The sequence below is a fragment of the Chiloscyllium plagiosum genome, unplaced genomic scaffold (assembly GCF_037043375.1).
Source record: "Chiloscyllium plagiosum isolate Xiang-an unplaced genomic scaffold, Cpla_swu_hap1 HiC_scaffold_10, whole genome shotgun sequence".
Classification (NCBI taxonomy): domain Eukaryota; kingdom Metazoa; phylum Chordata; class Chondrichthyes; order Orectolobiformes; family Hemiscylliidae; genus Chiloscyllium; species Chiloscyllium plagiosum.
Genome location: NW_028270148.1, coordinates 14,067,563 through 14,093,307, shown reverse-complemented (window position 1 = coordinate 14,093,307; position 25,745 = coordinate 14,067,563). Strand labels below are relative to the sequence as shown.

At 42.8% G+C, this 25,745-nt stretch overlaps 1 protein-coding gene across 2 annotated transcripts in view; it reads right to left on the bottom strand.

Moving 5' to 3' along the window:
• nrbp1 (nuclear receptor binding protein 1) overlaps positions 1-25,745 on the bottom strand; it is a 110,648-nt gene that overhangs the window by 68,305 nt on the left and 16,598 nt on the right. For both annotated transcript variants that reach the window (XM_043695360.2, XM_043695361.2), the window contains exons 2-5: positions 17,152-17,274; positions 16,519-16,620; positions 15,528-15,617; positions 4,884-4,924 (exon numbers count right to left, since the gene is read on the bottom strand). In XM_043695360.2, the coding sequence (XP_043551295.1) occupies positions 4,884-4,924; positions 15,528-15,617; positions 16,519-16,620; positions 17,152-17,274 (356 nt within the window). The remainder of the gene's footprint in view (positions 1-4,883; positions 4,925-15,527; positions 15,618-16,518; positions 16,621-17,151; positions 17,275-25,745) is intronic.

Here is a 25,745-nt window from a genome sequence, read left to right as displayed (position 1 = left end):
AAATATGTTTCAGAATATTTCAATTTTCACAAATTTGATGCTGCTCTGCCATCAGGTGGTTTAACAAGTTCACCAACCAAGCAGCTGGCCACTTCCAGGCTCCAACCAATACTCACAATTGCTTCTTAAGGAAAAGTTGAGGACTACCCAACTACAACTGGTTAATTTTCACACCTTCTTGGAGGTACCACAAGCGGTCTCCAGACAGCAATTCACTCCATACGCATCAGGAACTGAACAAAACAACTTGCATTTCTATATTGTGCTAATATTCAGTACAATGGTGTTACCAAAGAACCCCAAATTACATTGCACCTATCAGATACAAAAAAAAACCTAATTCTGAATAGGTACATTGGAAAGAAACTAAATCAAACAAAATATTCAAAGTGAACAATTAGAAATGGATTTTGCAGACCCCAATTACTTTTGGAGAAGGCAAACAATTTTTGTCCTAACAGATGGATGATCTTTCCAACTTAAGTGTGCTGGACAATCAAAAATGTTACATGATTCAAAATTGCACATTGTTTAGATTAAATTAATGCTCTGAAATTGTTTCTGGAAGCATTTCAAAGAATTATCTATTGGGCTGATTACATTGTACTGTAGCACAAATCACAAAGTCAAAGCAGATATCAAAAAAAATGACAGACAGCTTGAAAATATCATCCAAGGTCATTAAAAAGATACCTTCTGGAATCTTAAGCTCATTCTACTTGGACAGAAGGGAAATCATGAAAGGGGGAAATATATAATGAAGCAGAATGCTGACAGCAAATGGCTCACTGTTCGACAGAAAGATAAATTATTTGAATAAATTAAGTAGAGATTAGGCATTGCTTCCATTCTTGTTTTGATCTATGAATACATAGCATATATAAATGGAAAAAAAAATGGATAAATTTTTTGAAGCTTTATTTAGATGGGCAAAACATGTCAAGAACACCAATGAAGTATTTGATTAATATTCCTTCAGAACTTGTGCATTTCCACTAGTTTAATTTAACTATTTAATCGTTAATATAACTATTGCATGTGTTCTCTATACTAAAGTAAAATGACAATCAATATTTTGGGACAGATTTCTTTATAAAAGGAACTAATTACCCCCACATAACCAGATTGCATGTCACAGAAAAGACTCTTCGTTTCTATTAGCATTTTCAAAAGGACAAGAAACACATTAGCCACCATCTGGTCCTCTGCAACCTCTGGATCTACGAAGCTTAGGTTTTCAATTCGCTAAATTTCTTTTTACTCTTCATGGATGAGTTCCATATGGGACTAGTTTTTAGGGAGCATTAAGCTGTCCAGTTTCGCAATATCATTTAAACAGTTAATTGTTTTCCACTAATTCAGTTATGAGAAAGTGAGGACTGCAGATGCTGGAGATCAGAGCTGAAAAATGTGTTGCTGAAAAAGCGCAGCAGGTCAGGCAGCATCCAAGGAGTAGGAGAATCGACGTTTTGGGCATAAGCCCTTCTTCAGAAATAAGGAGGTTGTACCAAGCAGGCTAAGATAAAAGGTAGGGAGGAGGGACTTGGGAGTGGAGCGTTGGGAATGCGATAGGTGGAAGGAGGTCAAGATGAGGGTAATAGGCCGGAGAGGGGTTGGGGGCAGAGAGGTCGGGAAGAAGATTGCAGGTCAAGAAGGCGGTGCTGAGTCGGAGGGTTGGGACTGAGAAAAGGTGGAGGGGGGGGGGGTGGAAAATGAGGAAGGTGGAGAAATCTGCATTCATCCCTTGTGGTTGGAGGGTTCCTAAGCAGAAGATGAGGCGCTCTTCCTCCAGGCGTCGTGTTGCCATGTTCCACTTAGGAACCCTCCAACCACAAGGGATGAATGCAGATTTCTCCACCTTCCTCATTTCCCCTCCCCCCACCTTTTTTCAGTCCCAACCTTCCGACTCAGCACCGCCTTCTTGATCTGCAATCTTCTTCCCAACCTCTCCTCCCCCAACCCCTCTCCGGCCTATTACCCTCACCTTAAACTCCTTCCACCTATCACATTCCCAAAGACCCACTCCCAAGTCCCTCCTCCCTACCTTTTATCTAAGCCTGCTTGGCACACCCTCATTTCTGAAGAAGGGCTTATGCCTGAAATGTCGATTCTCCTGATCCTTTGATGCTTCTGGACCTACTGCACTAATTCAGTTATGATCATCATGATACATAAGTTAATGCCAGCAAAACTCTCCTTTATATTAGGCAAAAGTGAGGACCGTAGATGCTGGAGATCAGAGTCAAGATTAGAGTGGTGCTGGAAAAGCACAGCAGGTCAAGCAGTATCCGAGGAGCAGGAAAATTGGCGTTCCGGGCAAAAGCCCTTCATCAGGAATGAGGCAGGGAGCCTCCGGGTGAAGGGATAAATGGGCAGGGGGTGGGGCTGGGAGAAGGTAGCTAAGAGTGCAAGAAGTGGATGGAGGTGGGGGGGGTGACAGGTCAGAGTGGAGGGTGGAGCGGATAGCTGGGAAGGAAGATTGGCAGGTGGGACAGGTCATAAGGATGGTGCTGAGCTGGAAGGTTGGAACTGGGGGAAGGTTGGAACTGGGGTAAGGTTGGGGCGGGGCGGGGAAGGAATGAGTAAAGTGGTGAAGTCCACATTGATGCCTTGGGGTTGAAGTATTCCATGGCAGAAGATAAGGCATTCTTCCTCCAGGCACTGGGTGGTGAGGGAGTGACAGTGAAGGTGGCTCAGGACTTGTGGTAGGGGGTGTTGAAATGTACAGCCAAGGGGTGGTGGGGTTGATTGGTGAGGGCGTCCCAGAGATGTTCCCTAAGGCGCTGTGAGAAGGTGTCCAGTCTCCCCAGTGTAAAGGAGATGGCATCGGGAGCAACGGATACAATGGCACCTTCCCCTGCTACCACAGGAATTGCAAAACCTGCACCCACACCTCCCCCTCAACTCCTCCAAGGACCCAAAGGAGCCTTTCACATCCAAAGTTTCACCTGCACTTGCTCAAGTGTCATTTATTGTATCCAATGCTCCCAAGGTGGTCACCTTTACATTGGGAAACTGGACGCCTTCTCGCAGAGCGCTTTAGGGAACATCTCCGGGACACCCGTACCAATCAACCCCGCCGCCCCGTGGCCAAATATTTCAACTCCCTCTCCCACTATCAAGGACATGCAGGTCCTGGGCCTCCTCCACCGCCACTCTCTCACTACCTGATGCCTGGAGGAAGAATGCCTCATCTTCCGCCTCGGAACACTTCAACCCCAGGGCATCAATGTGGACTTCACAAGTTTCCTCATTTCCTCTCCCACCCACCTTACTCCAGTTCCAACCTGCCAGCTCAGCACAATCCTCATGACCTGCCCATCTTCCTTCCAGCTATCTGCTCCCCCCTCCTCTCCAACTTACCACCTTCATCCCCACCTCCATCCACCTACTGCACTCTTAACTACCTTCCCTGCAGCCCCACCTCCCTCCCAATTATCTCTCCACCCAAGTGGCTCCCTGCCTCATTCCTGATGAAGGGCTTTTGCCCGAAACATTGATTTTCCTCCTCCTTGGATGCTGCTGTGCTTTTCCAGCACCACTCTAATCTTGACTCTGCTTTATATTAGTCAAGTCTGAGTAGACACAGTCTTCAACTCCAATTGCTAAAAAGGTTCTGCATCTTCATTAGAGATGACCTTTAAATTAACTAATTTTAGTATGACAATTGATAATTTTAGATGGTTAAACTAGCTAAATTAACCTAGTTAACCTTAAAATACAGAACTTCAGACTGTCATGAATAATGTTTAAAAATCTGAAATTCATTTCAAAAGGTTATTATAATAATGCAATCATGTCTTTTTCAGTAGCATTTGAACATAGACAAATCTTTCATTTTTAAAGCTATTTTACCGGATTAGAGTGTCACTGATAAGGAGAACATTTCGTGTCCAACCCCAATTCCCCTTGAAGATATTCCACGGTACAACCTTCTTAAACCATCACAGTTTGTGTGGTACAAATACATCCACTGTGCTGTTTGGTAGTTCAGGTTCAGCAACAGATAAGGAATAGCAATATTGTTTCAAGTAAGGATGTTGTATACCTTGAAGGGGAACTGACAAGTAGCAATATTTCCATGTGTCTGCTGTATTTGACCTTCTTCAGTGGTTGATGGTGCAGGTTGGGAAGATGCTGGACTTGGAAGGTGCTGCTGAGGCAATGTCGGGAAGGTACTTCCATATAGTGCACATGACTACCATTATGTGTGTGTACGGAGGGAGTGAAAGTCTAAGAGGTGGATGGGTGCTGGTCAAGTGCCCTGGGCAGCTTTGTCTTGGAAGGCATTGGGCTTCTTGATTATTGTTGGGAGTTGCTCTCATTCAGTCAAGTGGATAGCATTCCATCACACTTCAACTTGTGCTTTGTAAATGGAGGAGAGGCTTGAGAGTCACTCACCACAGAATTCCCATCCTCTGACCTATTCTTGCAATTGCATAATCATTAGCTGGTCCACTTCAGTATTTGCGCAAAAGCAAACATGGGGTGGTAAGATGGAATTGTAGAATCATAGAATCTCGACAGTGCAGAAGCAGGACATTCAGTCCATCAAGTCCTCACCCCTCCAAAAAGCATCCCACCCAGACCCACCTCCCCTAACTCTATCCTTGCAACTCTGCAGTTTGGATGGCAAATCCAACAAACCTCCACATCCCTGGACTCTATGGGCAATTTAGCATGGCCAATCCACCTAACCTGCACATATTTGAATTGTGGGAGGAACCCCATGCAGACATGGGGAGAATGTGCAAACTCCACACACACACACACACACGTGCACACACATACACGTAACAATGCCTTCAGAAATTGCAAGACCGGCTGAAGAAAGAATGAAAGCAACACCAGAACAGATCCATTTCAGTTCCCTGGATACTTACCTTAAGGCAGACAAAATTTGTGTGCACCATCTCTTCCAAGCCTAAATAGAAATAAAGAAATATTTTTCATATTATATTCCACATGTGAATATACTTATCCAGTTTAAAGAATGATTTATATTTACAGTCAATGCACTCCTATATCACGGAATTAATAATTCATTTTAACTCAGCTAAACTCTGGAAAGTTAGTTCCAGGTGCAGGCGGTTCACACTCATGCACCACAATGATGATTTAATTAACAATGCTTTTTGAGGGATTTGGTCACTCAACCAGCAAGAACTGTGGTTTTCTCCTTTCCATTATTGGGGTGTGGTATCTTAGTTGGTATTCACATTCCTATAACTCACGTGACTGAAGGCTCAAAGTTTGTGCGAAGATTTGTAGCTCGGGTGCTCAATGCTGTGGTTCTGTTCGCCGAGCTGGAAGTTTTTGTTGCAAACGTTTCGTCCCCTGGCTAGGCGACATCATCAGTGCTTGGGAGCCTCCTGCGAAGCGCTTCTTTGATGTTTCCTCCGGTGTTTATAGTGGTCTGTCCCTGCCGCTTCCGGTTGTCAGTTTCAGCTGTCCACTGTAGTGGTTGGTATATTGGGTCCAGGTCGATGTGTTTGTTGATGGAGTTTGTGGATGAATGCCATGCCTCTAGGAATTCCCTGGCTGTTCTGTCTGGCTTGCCCTATGATAGTAGTGTTGTCCCAGTCGAATTCATGTTGCTTGTTGTCTGCGTGTGTGGCTACTAAGGATAGCTGGTCATGTCGTTCGTGGCTAGTTGATGTTCATTTATGCGGATTGTTAGCTGTCTTCCTGTTTGTCCTATATAGTGTTTTGTGCAGTCCTTGCATGGTATTTTGTACACTACATTAGTTTTGCTCATGTTGGGTATCGGGTCCTTCGTTCTGGTGAGTTGTTGTCGGAGCGTGGCTGTTGGTTTGTGTGCCGTTAGGAGTCCTAGGGGTCGCAGTAGTCTGGCTGTCAGTTCCGAGATGCTCCTGATGTATGGTAGTGTGGCTAGTCCTTTTGGTTGTGGTATGTCCTCGTTCCGTGGTCTTTCTCTTAGGCATCTGTTGATGAAGTTGCGCGGGTATCCGTTTTTGGCGAATACCTTGTATAGGTGTTCCTCTTCTTTTTGCAGTTCTGGTGTACTGCAGTGTGTTGTGGCCTTTTGAATAGTGTCCTGATGCAGCTTCGTTTGTATGTGTTGGGGTGGTTACTTTCATAGTTTAGGACTTGGTCTGTGTGTGTGGCTTTCCTGTATACCCTTGTAGTGAATTCTCCGCTCGGTGTTCTCTGTACCATCACGTGTAGGAATGGGAGTTGGCTATCCTTTTCTTCTTCTCTCCTGAATCGGATTCCTGTGAGTGTGGTGTTGATGGTCCGGTGTGTTTTTTCTATTTCCGTGTTTTTAATGATTACAAACGTGTCATCGACATATCTGACCGAGTTTGGGTTGAATTTGTGGTAGGACTGTTTGTTCTAACCTTTGCATAACTGCCTCTGCTGTGAGTCCCGAGATTGGTGATCCCATGGGTGTTCCGTTGATTTGTTCGTATATCTGGTTGTTGAATGTGAAGTGTGTTGTGAGGCACAAGTCCAGTAGTTTAAGTATGCCGTCTTTGTTGATAGGTTCAGCGTCCTGTTTTCTGTTCTGTATGTCCAGTAGGTTAGCTGTTTGTCAGGATGCCCAAGACTGTAGGGAGGCTGTGGAGAAGGTAGCACTGACAGGGACTACTTGCGGACACAGAGATGGGCTCAAGTGCGTATACTTCAACGCAAGGAGTATCAGAAATAAGGTGGGTGAACTTAAGGCGTGGATCGGTACCTGGGACTACGATGTTGTGGCCATCACGGAAACGTGGATAGATGTGGGACAGGAATGGCTGTTGGAGGTTCCTGGTTACAGGTGTTTCAGTAAGATTAGGGAGGGTGGGAAAAAAGGAGGGGGGGTGGCATTGCTAATTAGAAATGGTATAACGGCTGCAGAAAGGAAGTTTGAGGGGGATCTGCCTCTGGAGGTAGTATGGGCTGAAGTCAGAAATAGGAAAGGTGCAGTCACCTTGTTGGGTGTTTACTATAGGCCCCCCAATAGCAGCAGAGATGTGGAGAAACAGATTGGGAAACAGATTTTGGAAAGGTGCAGAAGCCACAGGGTCGTAGTCATGGGCGACTTCAACTTCCCAAATATTGATTGGAAGCTCTTTAGATCAAGTAGATTGGATGGGGCGGTGTTTGTGCAGTGTGTCCAGGAAGCTTTTCTAACGCAGTATGTAGATTGTCCAACCAGAGGGGAGGCCATATTGGATTTGGTACTCGGTAATGAACCGGGACAAGTGGTGGGCTTGTTAGTGGGTGAACATTTTGGTGATGGTGACCACAATTCTGTGACTTTCACCTTGGTTATGGAGAGAGATAGGTGCGCACAACAAGGTAGATTTTATAATTGGGGGAAGGGAAATTACGATGCTGTAAGGCAGGATTTGAGGAGCATACATTGGGAGCATAGGCTGTCAGGGAAGGATGTGGTGGAAATGTGGAACTTTTTCAAAGAGCAGATACGACGTGTCCATGATATGTATGTACCTAACAGGCAGGAAAGAAATGGTCGTGTGAAGGAGCCTTGGTTGACGAGAGAGGTTGAATGTCTGGTAAAGAGGAAGAAGGAGGCTTACAAAAGGTTGAGGAAACAGGATTCAGACAGAGCAGTGGAGGGACACAGGATAGCCAGAAGGGACCTGAAGAAAGGGATTAGGAGAGCTAAGAGAGGGCACGAAAAATCGTTGGCGGATAGGATCAAGGATAACCCCAAGGCATTTTATGCGTATGTGAGAAACCTGAGAATGACGAGAACGAGGGTAGGTCCGATCAAGGACAGTAGTGGGGAGACTGTGTATTGAGTCGGAAGAGATAGGAGAGGTCTTGAACAAGTACTTCTCTTCAGTATTTACGAACGAGAGGGACCGTATTGTAGAAGAGGAGAGTGTGAAATGGACTGGTAAGCTAGAAGAGATACCTGTTAGGAAGGAAGATGTGTTGGACATTTTGAACAACTTGAGGATAGACAAGTCCCCCGGGCCTGACGGGATATATCCTAGGATTATGTGGGAAGCAAGAGAGGAAATTGCAGTACCGTTGGCAATGATCTTCTCGTCTTCACTGGCAACGGGGGTGGTACCAGGGGACTGGAGAGTAGCGAATGTTGTGCCCCTGTTCAAAAAAGGGAATAGGGATAACCCCGGGAATTACAGGCCTGTTAGTCTTACTTCTGTGGTAGGCAAAGAAATGGAAAGGGTACTGAGGGATAGGATTTATGAGTATCTGGAAAGACACTGCTTGATTAGGGACAGCCAGCATGGATTTATGAAGGGTAGGTCTTGCCTTACAAGTCTTATTGAATTCTTCGAGGAGGTGACCAAGCATGTGGATGAGGGAAGAGCAGTGGATGTAGTGTACATGGATTTTAGTAAGGCATTTGATAAGGTTCCCCATGGTAGGCTTATGCGGAAAGTCAGGAGGCATGGGATAGAGGGAAATTTGGCCAATTGGATAGAAAACTGGCTAACCGGTCGAAGGCAGAGAGTGGTGGTAGATGGTAAATATTCAGCCTGGAGCCCAGTTACAAGTGGAGTTCCGCAGGGATCAGTTCTGGGTCCTCTGCTGTTTGTAATTTTTATTAATGACTTAGATGAGGGAGTCGAAGGGTGGGTCAGTAAATTTGCAGATGATACGAAGATAGGTGGAGTTGTGGACAGTGAGGAGGGCTGTTGTCGGCTGCAGAGGGACTTAGATATGATGCAGAGCTGGGCTGAGGAGTGGCAGATGGAGTTCAACCCTGCCAAGTGTGAGGTTGTCCATTTTGGAAGAACAAATAAGAATGCGGAATACAGGGTTAATGGTAGGGTTCTTAGTCAGGTGGAGGAACAGAGGGATCTTGGGGTCTATGTACATAGATCTTTGAAGGTTGCCACTCAGGTGGATAGAGTTTGTAAGAAGGCCTATGGAGTATTATCGTTCATTAGCAGAGGGATTGAATTCAAGAGTCGTGAAATGATGTTGCAGCTGTACAGGACTTTGGTTAGGCCACAGTTGGAGTACTGTGTGCAGTTCTGGTCGCCTCACCTTAGGAAAGATGTGGAAGCTTTGGAGAGGGTGCAGAGAAGATTTACCAGGATGTTGCCTGGAATGGAGAGGAAGTCGTACGAGGATAGGTTGAGAGTTCTCGGCCTTTTTTCGTTGGAACGGCGAAGGATGAGGGGTGACTTGATAGAGGTTTATAAGATGATCAGAGGAATAGATAGAGTAGACAGTCAGAAACTTTTTCCCCGGGTACAACAGAGTGTTACAAGGGGACATAAATTTAAGGTGAAGGGTGGAAGGTATAGGGGAGATGTCAGGGGTGGGATCTTTACCCAGAGAGTGGTGGGGGCATGGAATGCGCTGCCCGTGGGAGTGGTAGAGTCGGAATCATTGGCGACCTTTAAGCGGCATTTGGATAGGTACATGGATGGGTACTTAATCTAGGTTAGAAGTTCGGCACAACATCGTGGGCCGAAGGGCCTGTTCTGGGCTGTATTGTTCTATGTTCTATGTTCTAGAACAATAGCCAGCCTACTGGACATACAGAACAGGTTAAGATGGAATGTAATTAAATTCTTCTTTAGAAAAACCGCATTGAAGATGCGGTGAGGATAAGCTTGTAATCAGGTGTAAGACAGCCTTCAGTCGCTGTGGTTCTGTTCGCCGAGCTGGAAGTTTTTGTTGCAAACGTTTCGTCCCCTGGCTAGGCGACATCATCAGTGCTTGGGAGTCTCCTGCGAAGCGCTTCTTTGATGTTTCCTCCGGTGTCCTGTTTTCTGTTCTGTATGCCCAGTAGGTTGGCTATTGGACATACAGAACAATAGCCAACCTACTGGACATACAGAACAGAAAACAGGACGCTGAACCTATCAACAAAGACGGCATACTTAAACTACTGGACTTGTGCCTCACAACACACTTCACATTCAACAACCAGATATACGAACAAATCAACGGAACACCCATGGGATCACCAATCTCGGGACTCATAGCAGAGGCAGTTATGCAAAGGTTAGAACAAACAGTCCTACCACAAATTCAACCCAAACTCTGGGTCAGACACGTTTGTAATCATTAAAAACACGGAAATAGAAAAAACACACCGGATCATCAACGCCACACTCACAGGAATCCGATTCACGAGAGAAGAAGAAAAGGATAGCCAATTCCCATTCCTAGACATGATGGTACAGAGAACACCGAACGGAGAATTCACTACAAGGGTATACAGGAAAGCCACACACACAGACCAAGTCCTAAACTATGAAAGCAACCACCCCAACACACACAAACGAAGCTGCATCAGGACACTATTCAAAAGGGCCACAACACACTGCAGTACACCAGAACTGCAAAAAGAAGAAGAACACCTATACAAGGTATTCGCCAAAAACGGATACCCGCGCAACTTCATCAACAGATGCCTAAGAGAAAGACCACGGAACGAGGACATACCACAACCAAAAGGACTAGCCACACTACCATACATCAGGAGCATCTCGGAACTGACAGCCAGACTACTGCGACCCCTAGGACTCATAACGGCACACAAACCAACAGCCACGCTCAGACAACAACTCACCAGAACGAAGGACCCGATACCCAACATGAGCAAAACTAATGTAGTGTACAAAATACCATGCAAGGACTGCACAAAACACTATATAGGACAAACAGGAAGACAGCTAACAATCTGCATACATGAACATCAACTAGCCACGAAACGACACGACCAGCTATCCTTAATAGCCACACACGCAGACAACAAGCAACATGAATTCGACTGGGACAACACTACTATCATAGGGAAAGCCAGACAGAGAACAGCCAGGGAATTCCTAGAAGCATGGCATTCATCCACAAACTCCATCAACAAACACATCGACCTGGACCCAATATACCAACCACTACAGCGGACAGCTGAAACTGACAACCGGAAGCGGCAGGGACAGACCACTATTCACACCGGAAGAAACATCAAAGAAGCGCTTCGCAGGAGGCTCCCAAGCACTGATGATGTCGCCTAGCCAGGGGACGAAACGTTTGCAACAAAAACTTCCAGCTCGGCAAACACAACCACAGCGACTGAAGGCTGTCTTACACCTGATTACAAGCTTATCCTCACCGCATCTTCAATGCGGTTTTTCTAAAGAAGAATTTAATTACATTCCATCTTAACCTAGTTTATTTCTTCACAGATACTGATAGACCTGTTGAGTTTTGCCAGCACTTACTACTTTTATTTCACTTGGCTTCAGCAGAATCACTACTAATACAAATACGATTAATATCCTTGAATAATTCAGTTACCTCGATTGTTCCTTTTATTATTAGGAAGCTCATTTGGATTGGTGGACTGTTGCCAGTGGTGTTCCACAGGGGTTGGTACTGAGTCCACTTTAGTTTGTCCTTTATATATTTGGATGAGAACTTAGGGGGGGATGGCTATTAAGTTTGTGGTTGAGACCACAATCAGTGGTATAGTGGATAGAGAAGAAGGTTATCTAAGATTACAAAGAGATATTGATCAACTGGGTCAATGGGCTGAGGAGTAGCAGTTGGAGTTTAATGTGGAAAAATGAGAGGTATTGCATTTTGATAAAACAAACAAGGGCAGGATTTGTACAATTAATGGCAGGGCCCTGGATAATGTTGTAGAACAGAGAAACCTAGGAGTTTAAGTACATAGTTCTTTGAAATTTGCATGACATGTAGACAGGGTGGTTAAGGTGGTGTTTACCATGCTTGCCTTTACTGCTCAAACATCTGAGGATAGGAGTTGGGACATCATATTGAGTACTTTGGTGAGGCTTCTTGAGTTCAATATACAATTCTGGTTGCCCTGATATAGGAAGAATATTAAATTTGAGCAGGTTTCGAAAGGATTTACCAGAAATGGAAGCCTGAGGTATAGAGAACAGTTGGATAGGCTGGGACTTCTTTCTTGAGCATAGGAGGATGAGAGGTGACCTTGTCGAGGTTTATAAAATCAGGAGGGACATAGATAAGGTGCATAGCAAGGATCTTTTCCCAAGGGTGAGTGTTCAAAACTAGAGGACATTTTTTAAGATGACAGGAAAAAACTTAAAGGTTTTGGGGGCTAACTTTTTTTAAAAAACACAGTAGTTCTTATGTGGAATGCTAGAGGAAGTGGTGGATGCGGGTACAATTCCAACATTTAAAAGACATTTCAATTTGGGAGGGATATGGGCCAAATATATGGTTTGTTTTGGGAACTTGTTCAGCGTGGACTATTTGGACTGAAGGGTCTGTTTCATACTGGACAGCTATGACGCTAAAAGCTAACTTCACAATGCAGAAAAGACAGGGTAATTGCGATTTTTGTGAAGATTTGTAGCTCAGGTTGTGGTTCAAGTTGCAAGTTTGATCACTGAGCTGAAAGGTTTGTTCTCAGACGTTTCATCACCACGCTAGGTATCATCATCTGTAAGCCTCCGTTGAAGCGTTGGTATACTGTCCCGCTTTTACTTATGTGCCTTGGTTTGTTGTGGTGGGTGATATCACTTCCAGTTCTTTTGCTAATAGGTTTTGGGTACAAGTCGCCCTCCTCTACTACAGCCCTACCAAACAGAGCTCTAATCTCAAAACTAGCTTGATACCCTGTTGCACTTACTTTCATCCAAAACCACTGAAGTTGTGACCGCCTCTATTTCAGTGAGACAGGTCCCCTGTCAAGTCAATGATATATCCACATAAAATAGATTTTCAACTTCAGCCATGGTATGCTGGAAATTCACATATCCAATACATCAAAATTATCTCAAATGCTTTCCTTCTCCATTCCTATATTTTATTTCCTGGTGTGTCCACTTCGGAAAGGCAAAAGTTGCCCAAAAATGGCCTGACCAAAATACTAATAGTACATTCAAAGTGTATCCAAATGAACACCAGCACATGAATGGAGTAGAAGGTGGAGAAGTGTATATTTCTTCGAATTAGAATCCCTACAGCATGGAAACAGACCCTTTGGCCCAACAAGTCCACACCGACCCTTCAAAGAGCAACCGACCCAGACTCACTCCCCCACGCCACCATCCCACATTTACCCCTGACTAATGCACCTAACCTACACATCCCTGAACATTATGGGCAATTTAGCATGGCCAATTCACCTGATCTGCATATCTTTGGACTGTGGGAGGAAACCCACGCAGACACGAGGAGAGTGTGCAAACTCCACACAGACAGTCACCAGAGGTTGTAATTGAACCCGGGTCCCTGGCACTGAGAGACAGCAATGCTAATCACTGAACCACTGTGCCATAAGACCATAAGACATAGGAGTGGAAGTACGGTCATTCGGCCCATCGAGTCCACTCTGCCAATTAATCATGGCTGATGGGCATTTCAACTCCACTTACCAGCATTCGCCCCGTAGCCCTTAATTCCTTGTGACATCAAGAATTTATCAATTTCTGTCTTGAAGACAATTAGCGTCCCGGCCTCCACTGCACTCCGCGGCAATGAATTCCACAGGCCTACCACTCTCTGGCTGAAGAAACGTCTCCGCATTTCTGTTCTGAATTGACCCCCTCTAATTTTAAGGCTGTGCCCACGGGCCCTAGTCTCCCCACCTAACGGAAACAATTTCTTAGCGTCCACCCTTTCCAAGCCATGTATTATCTTGTAAGTTACTATTAGATCTCCCCTGAACCTTCTAAACTCCAATGAATACAATCCCAGGATCCTTAGCCGTTCCTCGTATGTTAGACCTATCATTCCAGGGATCATCCGTGTGAATCTCCGCTGGACATGCTCCAGTGCCAGTATATCCCTCCTGAGGTATGGGGCCCAAAACTAGACATAGTACTCCAAATGGGGCCTAACCAGAGCTTTATAAAGTCTCAGTAGCACATCGCTGCTTTTATATTCCAACCCTCTTGAGATAAATGACAACATTGCATTCGCTTTCTTAATCACGGATTCAACCTGCATGTTTACCTTTAGAGAATCCTCGACTAGCACTCCCAGATCCCTTTGTACTTTGGCTTTATGAATTTTCTCACCGTTTAGAAAGTAGTCCATGCTTGTATTCTTTGCTCACATTGAACTTCATCAGCCATTTCCTGGACCACTGTCCCAAACTGTCTAGATCCTTCTGCAGCCTCCCCACTTCCTCAGTACTACCAGCCTGCCCACCTATCTTCGTATCATCGGCAAACTTCGCTGGAATGCCCCCAGTCCCTTCATCCAGATCATTAATATATAACGTGAACAGCTGTGGCCCCAACACTGAACCCTGTGGGACACCGCTTGTCACCGGCTGCCATTCCGAAAAAGAACCTCTTATCCCAACTCTCGGCCTTCTGTCAGACAGCCAATTCTCAATCCATGCCAGTAGCTTACCTCGAACACCATGGGCCCTCACCTTACTCAGCAGCCTCTCGTGTGGCACCTTTTCAAAGGCCTTTTGGAAGTCCAGATAGACTACATCCACTGGGTTTCCCTGGTCTAACCTACTTGTCACCTCTTCAAAAGAATTCTAACAGGTTTGTCAGGCACGGGCTCCCCTTACTAAATCCATGTTGACTTGTTCTAATCTGAGGAGTAAGAGAGGACTGCAGATGCTGGAGATCAGAGCTGAAAATGTGTTGCTGGAAAAGTGCAGCAGGTCAGGCAGCATTCAAGGAGCAGGAGAATCGACGTTTCGGGCATGAGCCCTTCTTTAGGAATTTCCAGCAACACATTTTCAGCTTGTTCTAATCCGACCCTGCTCTTCCAAGAATTTAGAAATCTCATCCTTAACGATGGATTCTAGAATTTTACCAACAACTGAGGTTAGGCTAATTGGCCTATAATTTTCCATCTTTTGTCTTGATCCTTTCTTGAACAATGGGGTTACAACAGTGATCTTCCAATCATCCGGGACTTTCCCTGACTCCAGTGACTTTTGAAAGAGCTCAACCAACGCCTCCACTATTTCCTCAGCCACCTCCCTCAGAACTCTAGGATGTAGCCCATCAGGGCCAGGAGATTTGTCAATTTTTAGACTTTTTAGCTTTTCTAGCACACACTCTTTTGTAATGGCAACCATACTCAACTCAGCCCCTGACTCCCTTTAATTGTTGGGATATTACTCATGTCTTCCACTGTGAAGATTGACGCAAAGTAATTATTAAGTTCTCCAACTATTTCCTTATCTCCCATCACTAGCCTTCCAGCATCAGTTTGAAGTGATCCAATGTCTACTTTTGCCTGTCGTTTATGTATTGAAAGAAACTTTTACTATCACTTCTAATATTACTGGCTAGCCTACCTTCATATTTGATCCTCTCCTTCCTTATTTCTCTCTTTGTTATCCTCTGCCACATATGTTCCACCTCATAGTAAGTTGCACTTAGACGCATTTGCAATAATTAAGCATGTGTGCACGAGTATTTGAACAGATGTATACTTCAAATAAGAGCACCTCAGACATTAACTCCATGTGCTGTCCAGATGACCTAAAGAACCACAGAATCTTTCAGCAGCAGCTCATAAATATGCCCTGCAAAAGTAGCAAAAATACAGCCAAGCCACCCCAAATGTTTGTAAACTAATCTGCAACCAACCTTTTCATTCATAGTTTTGTGGTTTTTCTTAGTTTTCTTCAAAAACTGTTTTAAGCTTCCTGATGACATGTATTCCGTTATAAATATAACCTGCAGGAACATAAATATACATTAATAATCCCTTCAGCAACTCCAAATATTTTTAGCAAATGTGCTTTCAATACAAAACTTAATTCCCATCATTTAGCTTTTGTCTCCCAAATCTCTGGGATTTGAGCTACAGGGAGAGGCTGAACAGGCTGGGGATGTTTTCCCTGGAGAGTCAGAGGCTAAAGGGTGACCTTGTAGAGGTTTACAAAATTATGAGGGGCATGGATAGGGTAAATAGGCAAAGTCTTTTCCCTGGGGTCAGGGAGTCCAGAACTAGAGGGCATAGGTTTAGGGTGAGAGGGGAAAGATATAAAAGAGACCTCAGGGGCAACTTTTTCACACAGAGGGTGGTACAGGTATGGAATGAGCTGCCAGAGGATGTGGTGGAGGCTGGTACAATTGCAACATTTTAATGAGGCATTTGGATGGGTATATGAATAGGAAGGGTTTGGAGGGATATGGGCCGGGTGCTGGCAGGTGGGACTAGATTGGTTTGGGATATCTGGTTGGCATGGACGGGTTGGACCAAAGGGTCTGTTTCCACGCTGTACATCTCTAGGACTCTGATACAATAAAAAAAAACATTCTTTACTGCAATGGACGCAAATTAAGGTGGCTTAATTTTCCTTTGTATTCAATGGACTTTGACTACTTTGCTTCTATTATATTCTTAAATATTTTTTTTCAATATTAACCATAAGGTAGCATGTTTGGAACTGTTAAACATTTCTTAATCATGAAATATCTGCACACTAAGGACTGAAAAAAATTCAGCCAAAGATTGATCAGTCACAAGTATAAAAAAAGTCTATGTAACAATTTTAAAATTTCATATTAGATACTGGAAAAATAATTGTCAGGTCGAGTAACAAAAACATCAATCAGCATCAAGACAGCTTACCCTTGCTTTATTTTCTTTCACATCTGCCCAATACTTGTGAAATTTCACAATGTTCAGGTGCTCCAGCTGGATGAGATTGTCAAAGACAGCCTTTACCTTATCCTAAGAAACAAAAGTACACTCATCAGAATGGTAACAAGTTTGATTTATGCCTTTACCACTTTTCCAAAATTGAAAGGAGCGCGGAAAGGAAAAGTCTAGTCGTTAGAAACTGCTTGGACATTCCATGTAAAATCATTTAAAGCTTGAGACCTAAATTTTTTTAATGATTTAAAAATTCTTGCAATGATCTTGCAATTCTTACAATGATACTTAACTTCAAAAGAAAAACCAACACCCAGTCCTCATCATCCACAAGGGATAGGACACTGACTTCACATGGTTAACAATAAACCAGACAATAAATGCAGATATCACTCCTATACACCATGAAGAACCGCAAAATTGGTTGACCAAGGTAGAACGTATGAGATAATGGGAAAGAGACAGAAATGCAATCTGTGGCCAACCTCATGAGTGTGTGGATCCATGAATAGCATATCAATGGATAATGAGGACTGAGTGTATTAAAGTTAACAAATGCAGGAACAATCATTAGCTTTTCATATTTAAATATTTGAGTGTTATCTTCACCTCTTGCAGTTTAAAATTTTTTCTTTCTGAGAACTGGACTTCATTCCACACAACTTCTACTCCCTCCTCTGTGTCCATTGCCAGGTATGCACTGTCAATCCCAGGAACATTGCGTTGATTCACCTAGAATTAAAAAAAAGATAAAATTAAAATCAATGTAATTTGCTTTGAAAAAAACTTCATAACTTTGGTACTATACTTGAATCAAATAGTGAAACTCTGACCTCAAATGCAGTTCAGAATTTCAACCCAAATTAAGATCCAAATGCAGTCAGTTTTGATGGTCTTGCATATTTTTAACTGCCCTTCAGACGAGGCTTCAAAATGAGCCTCAGGTTTGCCTAGATAGTTCAGTTCAGTTTAACCCAATCCTTGGAATATAAACACTTCTGTGAGATTTCATGGAGCACATAAGGAATTATTTTCAACACAAGATATAGAAGAATGACTTTCTCAATTTTTGTTAAATATTTCCATTCCTTTATTGAGCAAAGAAAAAATCTCAGGATCTAGCAGAAAAGAAATACACCGATGGTGATCATTGGTTTAAAAAAATGATTTTCCTCAATTAATTCCTTCAAAAATCCCCAAAATATATCAATGGACTTTTCTTTTGCATTGTTGTAATGAAGTTTAAAAGATGGTTACATTTTTGGAATGGTGCCTTTTAAGGTCAAATGACCTATTCTGAAGCAAGCCTGGTTAGTTTAATTGCCACCGATTAAAGATCATCCAAAGTGCTAGGGAAGTGGTGCAAAGTGTTCACACATGGAGATAATAGCCACAGTCTACATCTTGAGAGAGGCCAGACTGACAGTCTAAGGTCCCAGAGAGAAAAAAAAAGTTAAGAATGTCAGGTTGTAAGCAGTTGTGCACAAAATTGTCCATTTACTTCTGAGCTGAGAAAGAGTTTCTAGTATAACTGATCACTATTTCGACCTGAATACAAAGGTCATGCAATTCACGCTACTATGAAGATGGGTGTTGAGTGAAGGGTTTTTGAAGATGCTCGAGGTTCCACCGACAGTCCAAAAATGTGCAGGTTAGGTGGATCGGCCATGCTAAATTGCCCATAATGTACATGCTATGTTGATTATTTACAGGAAATGCAGGGTTACAGGGATACAGTAGGGACACTGGTCTGGGTCTGATCTTTGGAGGGTTGGTATGGAGTCAATGGGCTCAATGTCCTTTGTCCACATTGTCAGGATTCTATGATTCAATATTCCTGAAACACTCAAGTCAGTCAGTCTTAGGATTTGGGGGACAAAAAAAAAAAAAACAGCAGCTACAGGTAGCGAGACACAGCATAAATGGAGAATAGTAGAGACAAGTGATGTTAAGAGGGGAATCAAGTTTAACGAACAGCGTTATCTACCGTCAAGAGAAATTAATTATGATACCAAAATGACAACTTACATTATAGCAATGTAATCTGGTAAAACAATGTCTCTAACCCAATGTTAATCAGAAATGCAATAGCAATTCTTTGTGCAGTGTTAACCTTAGGTGCACATGTATATTTAATAGCAAACAAATTATATGCTTCATTAATGATGTAAGAAGCCATTAATGAAGAATGTGGCAATACTCTTTTCCCTAATTGCAATTAACCTCACATACACCCTGTGACTTGGATTTTCAAATATTGCTTCAAAGTACACAGACTTTGCAAGAGTGTGTCGAAAATAAAATCCAAGGGGCACTATCAATTATGTTAAGAAAAGATGGTTACAATAATAAAAGATACAGACTTATCTCCAGAGTTTCATTATAGCAACTTCAGAGAACTGTGCAGAAGTTACTTTGGGGAAAGTTTTGGGTCTGGAAGGTCTGCACAACTCAAATTACTGTGACATTTCTTTATGTGGTTAAATTGGAATCAATATTTTATGACTAAGTGCTTAGCAGGTAGGCATAGATTACAAAACATCACTTTCCATCAGTACGTTCATCCTGTTAGCACAGAGCAAAAATGTGAATTTCAAAAATTAAACATGGTTACCGAAACAGTGGTTTTAAATAAAGTTGATATGCACTGAATTAGATAAAAGTTAAGCCATTCAGTTGTCTAGATGTTCAGGGCAGCACAGTGGCTAGCACTGCTGCCTCACAGAGCCAGGGACCCGGGTTCAATTTCCACCTCGGGCGACTGTCTGTGTGGAGTTTGCACTTTCTCCTTGTCTGCGTGGGTTTCCTCCGGGTGCTCCGGTTTCCTCCCACAATCCAAAGATACGTGGGTCAGGTGAATTGGCCATGCTAAAAATTGCCCAGAGTGTCAGGTGCATTAGTTAGGGGTAAATAGAGGGTGGGGGAATGGTCTGCGAAGGTTACTCTTCAAAGGGTTGGTGTGGACATGTTGGGCCGAAGGGCCTGTTTCCATTCTGTAGGGAATCTAATCTAATAGTAATAGCATCAGGAGTGTACGGCACAAAAACTCACCTACGCCGATCAGATATCCTAATTTAATCTATTCACATTTGACAGCACTTGGCTCAAATCCCTGTCAACCCTACTTATTCATATTGCCATCCAGATGTTCTAATTGTTTCAGCCTCCACCACTTCCTCTGGCAGCTCATTCCATACAAGCACCACCTCCTGCGTGAAAATGTTACCCTTAAGTCCCTTTTAAATCTTTCCCCTCTCACCTTAAACCTACGCTCTCTAGTTCTGGAATCCCCAACCCCAGGGAAAAGACCTTGTCTATTTATCCTATCCATGCCCCTCACGATTTTATAAACCTCTATAAAGATCACCCCTCAGCCTCCGATGCTCCAGGGAAAACAGCCCCAGCATATTCAGCCTCTCCCTACAGATGAAACTAGTTTTGGATCAACTGCATTTTTTGCCACCACAAACTGTGTTCCCTTGATAATGTCTCCCTGCCCCTCCCAGTCACAGGTCGCAAACTGAACTACATATTAACATAGAAAAGAGGAAAAAAGAGAAGGCTATTCAGTCCTTCAAGCCCTGCCATTCCATATGATCACAGCTGATTATCCTGTTCCTGTTTTTGCTCCATACTCTTTGATCCGTTTAACATGAAGATAGAAATCTAACTCCTTCAAAACATTCCATGTTTTGGCCTCAACAACCTAGGTGGAGAAATTTCTCATCTCAGTCCCAAGCGATCTATCCCATATCCTTAATCTATAACCTCTGGTTTTGGACTCCCTGATCATCAGGAATCCTGTCTTGTGTTTACCCTGTCTAGTCCTGTTAAAATGTTTATAGATTTTTATGGGGTACTGTAATGGTAAAAGATTAAATTGGACTCTCTGGACATTAATGCGATATTAAAATGTTAAACTGCAGTAGCTGAACATCCTGGAAGTGGATGGGGATAACATCCATGCAGCAATGCGGATGACTCCCACTCCATTTAGACAGTCATTTGCTACTACTTCCCTACTATTATCAAATTAACTACCAATCATTCAGCCCTTCCATTCAGAGAAATATGTTTTATAGCCATCTCCCGAAGCCACGACATATCACACCTATATTTTCTCGGGGAAATAACAGTCGGGAAATCGGTCGCATAACTATTCCCCTGGATTAGGGCATTTACATTATCTGAGGATGACCACAGCCTGGGGTAACGTGATTATGGTGGGTGAGGGTTGTGGCCAGAATACCTGCAAGCCTTACCAACTGACTTGTATAAAGGGGATGGGTTTTCTTTGTTCAGGGCCTCTATTGACTCTACTTCACATGCCTACGAGAAGGGTCAAAGGGGTCACCTAGCTTGTACAGTCTCTAATAAACTTTAACTGTTTGCAGAAGCTGATGTGTGCAAATTGCATCTCCTGTGTGAAAACCCAGAAAAGACCCTAACAATACTCAATTTCCAAACTCAATCGAATCTAATTCTAACCGATCCAGTGCAGTCATCTCAGGAATCCATCTCGTGGGCGGCACGGTGGCACAGTGGTTAGCACTGCTGCCTCACAGCGTCAGACACCTGGGTTCAATTCCCGCCTCAGGCACCATCTTTGGATGGTGGGAGATGTGCAGGGTCAGGTGAATTGGCTATACTAAATTGCCTGTAGGTGTTAGGTAAGGGGTAAATGTAGGGGTATGGGTGGGTTTCGCTTCGGCGGGTCGGTGTGGACTTGTTGGGCCGAAGGGCCTGTTTCCACACTGTAATCTAATCTAATCTAATCTAATCTAATCTTAGTAAACCTTTACTGCAGAAGCAAGCTGTTCAACCCTTCAAGTCTGTTCGGCCATTCACTGAGATCATGGCTAATCTGTGGCCAAACTCCCATAATTCTTGCCCTTGACTCATATCCCTTAATACCTTTGCTTAACAAAACAATTATCTTAGATTTAAAACTGATTTACAACAGATCTAGCATCCACTGCCATTTTGGAAGAGCGTTCCAAACGTCTGCCAAACATTGCGTGCGTAGAAGTGCTTCCTAACATTTCGCAAGTGGTCTGGCCCTAATTCTCTGAGAATGCCCTGTAGTTCAAGAATTTTCCATCCAATGCAAATAGTTTAACTACCTTATCTTTTCCTGTTAAGATCTTGAAGGCATTAATCATATCAAATCTTAAAATTTCTAAATTATAGAGAATCCCCTTTATAGTCATATCGTTCTTCCCCAGAAAAGGGCACCAAATCTAGCTTGGAACCAATTCTCTTCAGCAGAACTGCCAACTTCCACCTTTGCTTGCAATGGCTCCTACCTCAGCCCACATTTCTCAAACCTTTAACCAAACCTTCATCACATTTGGTCGACTATTTCAATGTTTTCGGTCTCAATCTCCTATTAGCTACACTAAGTAAAACCAGCTCAACAAAAATCCTACTACTCACATCTTAAGTCCTGCCTCTCCATCACCTCTGGTTGACCTACAACTCATTTCTGGCCCTTCACCAACACAATTTAAAATTCTTGCCTTCATGCTGAAGACTCTTTACAGGATCACTCCTCATTTCCAACACTGATATTGCAAACCTGCCCCAAAGCATCCAGTCTAATCCTAGATATTGGTAGCCACACCTTCAGTTCAATACTTGAGAAATTTCCCATGAACTCTTGTGTCCAAAAGTTTCCATAATTTAAACAAGACTAGATTTGTAGAAGGTAGTTCGGAGTTGACCTAATACCACAAAAACTGGCTAACAAAATTCAAGTTCATGAAATAGGACAATGTCAGTTTGGGTACATGCATTCTACTTTATAACTGTTTACACATAAAATTACATGTCTTAGTTACTGGTGTAAAGAATAAACTTTCAGAATTTGATGATAACCATCTTCCAGGCATGAAAGATAAGGATATGTTAAATTGACTGCAACAAAACAGATAAGTTGGCAGAAAGTGGGAGAAGAGGTAGGGGGAAGGTTATAAAGACCCGATGAGTTCTAAGTGAATGAGTGAAAAAAATGAAACTCATCCAGAAACTCGTGGATGGACCTTCGAGTCATATGTCTTTTGAATATTGGAATTGTACCCATCTCTTCCACTTCCTCTAGCAGCCCATTCCATAAATGCACCAGCCTCTGCGTGAAAATGTTGCCCCTCAGATTCCTTTTAAATCTTTCCACTCTCATCTTAAACCTATGCCCTCTAGTTTTGGACTCACGTGCACAGGGGAAAAGACCTTGGCTATTCACCTTACTACATACCTCATGACTTTATAAAACCTCTAATAAGGTCACCCCTCAGCCTCCGACTCTCCAGGGAAATAAGTCCCATGCAATCCAGCCTCTCCTTATAACTAAAATCTTCCAGACTCAGTAACATCCTTGTAAATATTAATAATATCCTTCCTACAGCAGTGCAACTAGAGTTGTACGCAATACTCCGAATGTGGTGTTACCAATGCCTTGTACAGCTGTAACATGACACTCCAAACCCTGTACGCCAAGCTCTGACCAATGAATGTAAGCTTGCTAAATGCCTTCTTCGGTGATGCTACTTTCAAAGAACTAAGTTCAGTACCTGCACCTTTTAGGTCTCTTTGTTCGACAACGCTGATGTCAAAGTGTGAGAGACCTTGAAAAAAGGTCCAGGAATATAAAAGCAGGAAGTCATGCTGAACCTTTAAAAAGCCCAGATCAGCCACAATTATAGTTCTGCAGTGAGTTCTGGTCACAACACTTTAGAAAGGAAAGAAGCAAGGGTTTTGAGTATATAGGGATTTTACCATATGGGGAAAGAGGGGTTTATTTAACAAGGAAACATTGAAGCAGCTGAATTGGAGAAAACATGACCAAGTGGAGACTTGATACATAACCTTAAATTTAACTGAAAGAAAAATTCCTCCCATGACCTGATGGTATAAGAACCCGACTGCAGAGATTTCAAGTTTTGGGTAACAGAGTCAGGCAGGGTATAGAAATGAGAAGTTTTAAAAATGTTTTTAAAAATTTGAATGATAATGATTTAGAATTTGTTGCCTACCAGGATGGTTGAAACATAACCTATTTCAAGAGGAATCTGGAAAGGCATTGGAGTGAAATAAACATGCAGGCCTACAAGGTCTGCACAGGAAAATGATACTGATAGGCAGGCGCAAAAGAGCCACTCAGAATTCCTCAATCCACAAAGAAAAACAATACTTCAACAATATTTTAAATAGCAAATAACTATAAATAAAAAAAAAGGCACAGACTCCAAGCCAGCTTAGTCAAATCATAGGAAAATTAAGAGATTTAGAAATTACGAGATTTCATGTCACCAACATGGAGCTTTTCCAGTGTCCAGATCAATATTATTTCCTCAACCATCACCAAAACCAAATTACAGTTACTAATCATTTATTTACTTGTAGTTTATGGCATATTTGCTCTGTGAAAACAACATTGCCTTCTTGACAATGGCCACATTTCCAAGAGACATTTGAAAATATTTTACCTTGAAGTAAAAGCAAGATTTTTTTTCACATTGTAGATGCGCACACAGTGATAGGATACTTTCACATTCACAATGAGCAATCAAATGCAATTTTATTCGGGTGGCAAACCAGAATCCAAAAAAGTTAGGGGAAAATATTGGGAATCTACCTCTTTTGTTTGGCAAAGGCCACATGGTGAAAAATCTTTTGGAGTATTTGCGACTGAAAAACATGAAGTGAATAGACACGAGTTCTTTCTGATAACAGTACCGTATTACAGAAAAAAGGGTCAGCCAAACCAAACCATTGCGAAGTTGACACAGAATGGCAATCAAAATATTTGACAAGCTAGAAATACTGACTCAACAGATAGATTGACTCCACTTATATATGGACAAAAGAACCTTGGTCAGCTTAGGTATGATTTATAATGGGTGGATGGAAAACTTTATTCCATACTAATAAACAAATTGTTTCCAATAATACATCACTAGGAGTAAAACAGACAGTTGTCAACTGACAATAGATTCAAAGCCAGAAAATACAGACGAGGTTGAAGGCTAGGTTGAATTCTGCCCCTTGCCTGACCCCATTCCCATTAGTTATGTTGAAATGCACACCAAACTAATTATGGGCATACATATTTCAATTAATCTAGGCACTCAAATAGTATGTTTTAAAACAAAAATTCAAATTATAAATATCGAAGGAAACATGAACAATTGGGAAAATTACTCTGAAATATGACAGAAGAACAAATGGTTACCTCTTCCATCATTCAATATAAAGATGCCAGATGTGTTTATTTTAGTCTTAATTCACTGGCATCGCAGAATGGGCTGGCATTTACTACCTGTACCAAATTGTCCTTGGGAAAGTGACACCAAGCTGCCTTCTTGACTGCTGCAAGTCACATGCTTTCAGTAGACCATTAGAAAGGAATCCAAGGTTTTTGAACCAGTCTCACTGAAAGAACAGCAATATATTCCAAGTCAGAATTGCGAATGGCTTGAAAGGACAGTTGCAGATGGCGTTGCTCCCATGTATCCACCACCTTTGTCCTTCTAGATGGAAGTGCTCATGGAACTGGAAGGTACTGTCTAAGGATCTTTGGTGAATTTCTGCAGTGCATCTTGTAAATGTTGCACCATTGCTACAGAGCAGTCATGGAGGGAGTGGATTGTTGTGGATGCGATATTAATCAAGCAGACTGCTTTGTCCTGGATAGTGACAAGCTTGAGAGTTGTCAGAGCTGTAGCCTTCTTGGCAAGTGGAGAATATTCCATTCTGCTGACTTCCTGCTAGATAGTGAACATGCTTTGGAGAGTCACTCCGTGCACACACCCTAGCCCCTGACCTGTTCTTGTAGCCACAGGTCAGCTCGCCAGCACAGTTTCTAGACAATGGTAACACCCAAAATGACGATAGCGGGGGATTCAGTCATGGTAATGCCTTTGATTGACAAGATACGAGAGTCAGATTCTTTGTTGAAGATGGTACTTGTGTAGCACAAACCTTACTTTCTAATTGTCAGTCCAAGCTTGGATATTGTCCAGGCCTTACCGCATTTGGACATTAACTTATCAGAGGAGTTGCAAATGGTGCTAAGCATTATGTGATCATCTGAGAAAATCCTCATTTCTGACTTTATGATAGAGGGAAGGTAATTGATGAGACATCTGAAGATGGTTAGGCCAAAGACAAGTGGTAGGGAGCAAAGTGGAAGTGAGGTCACAATC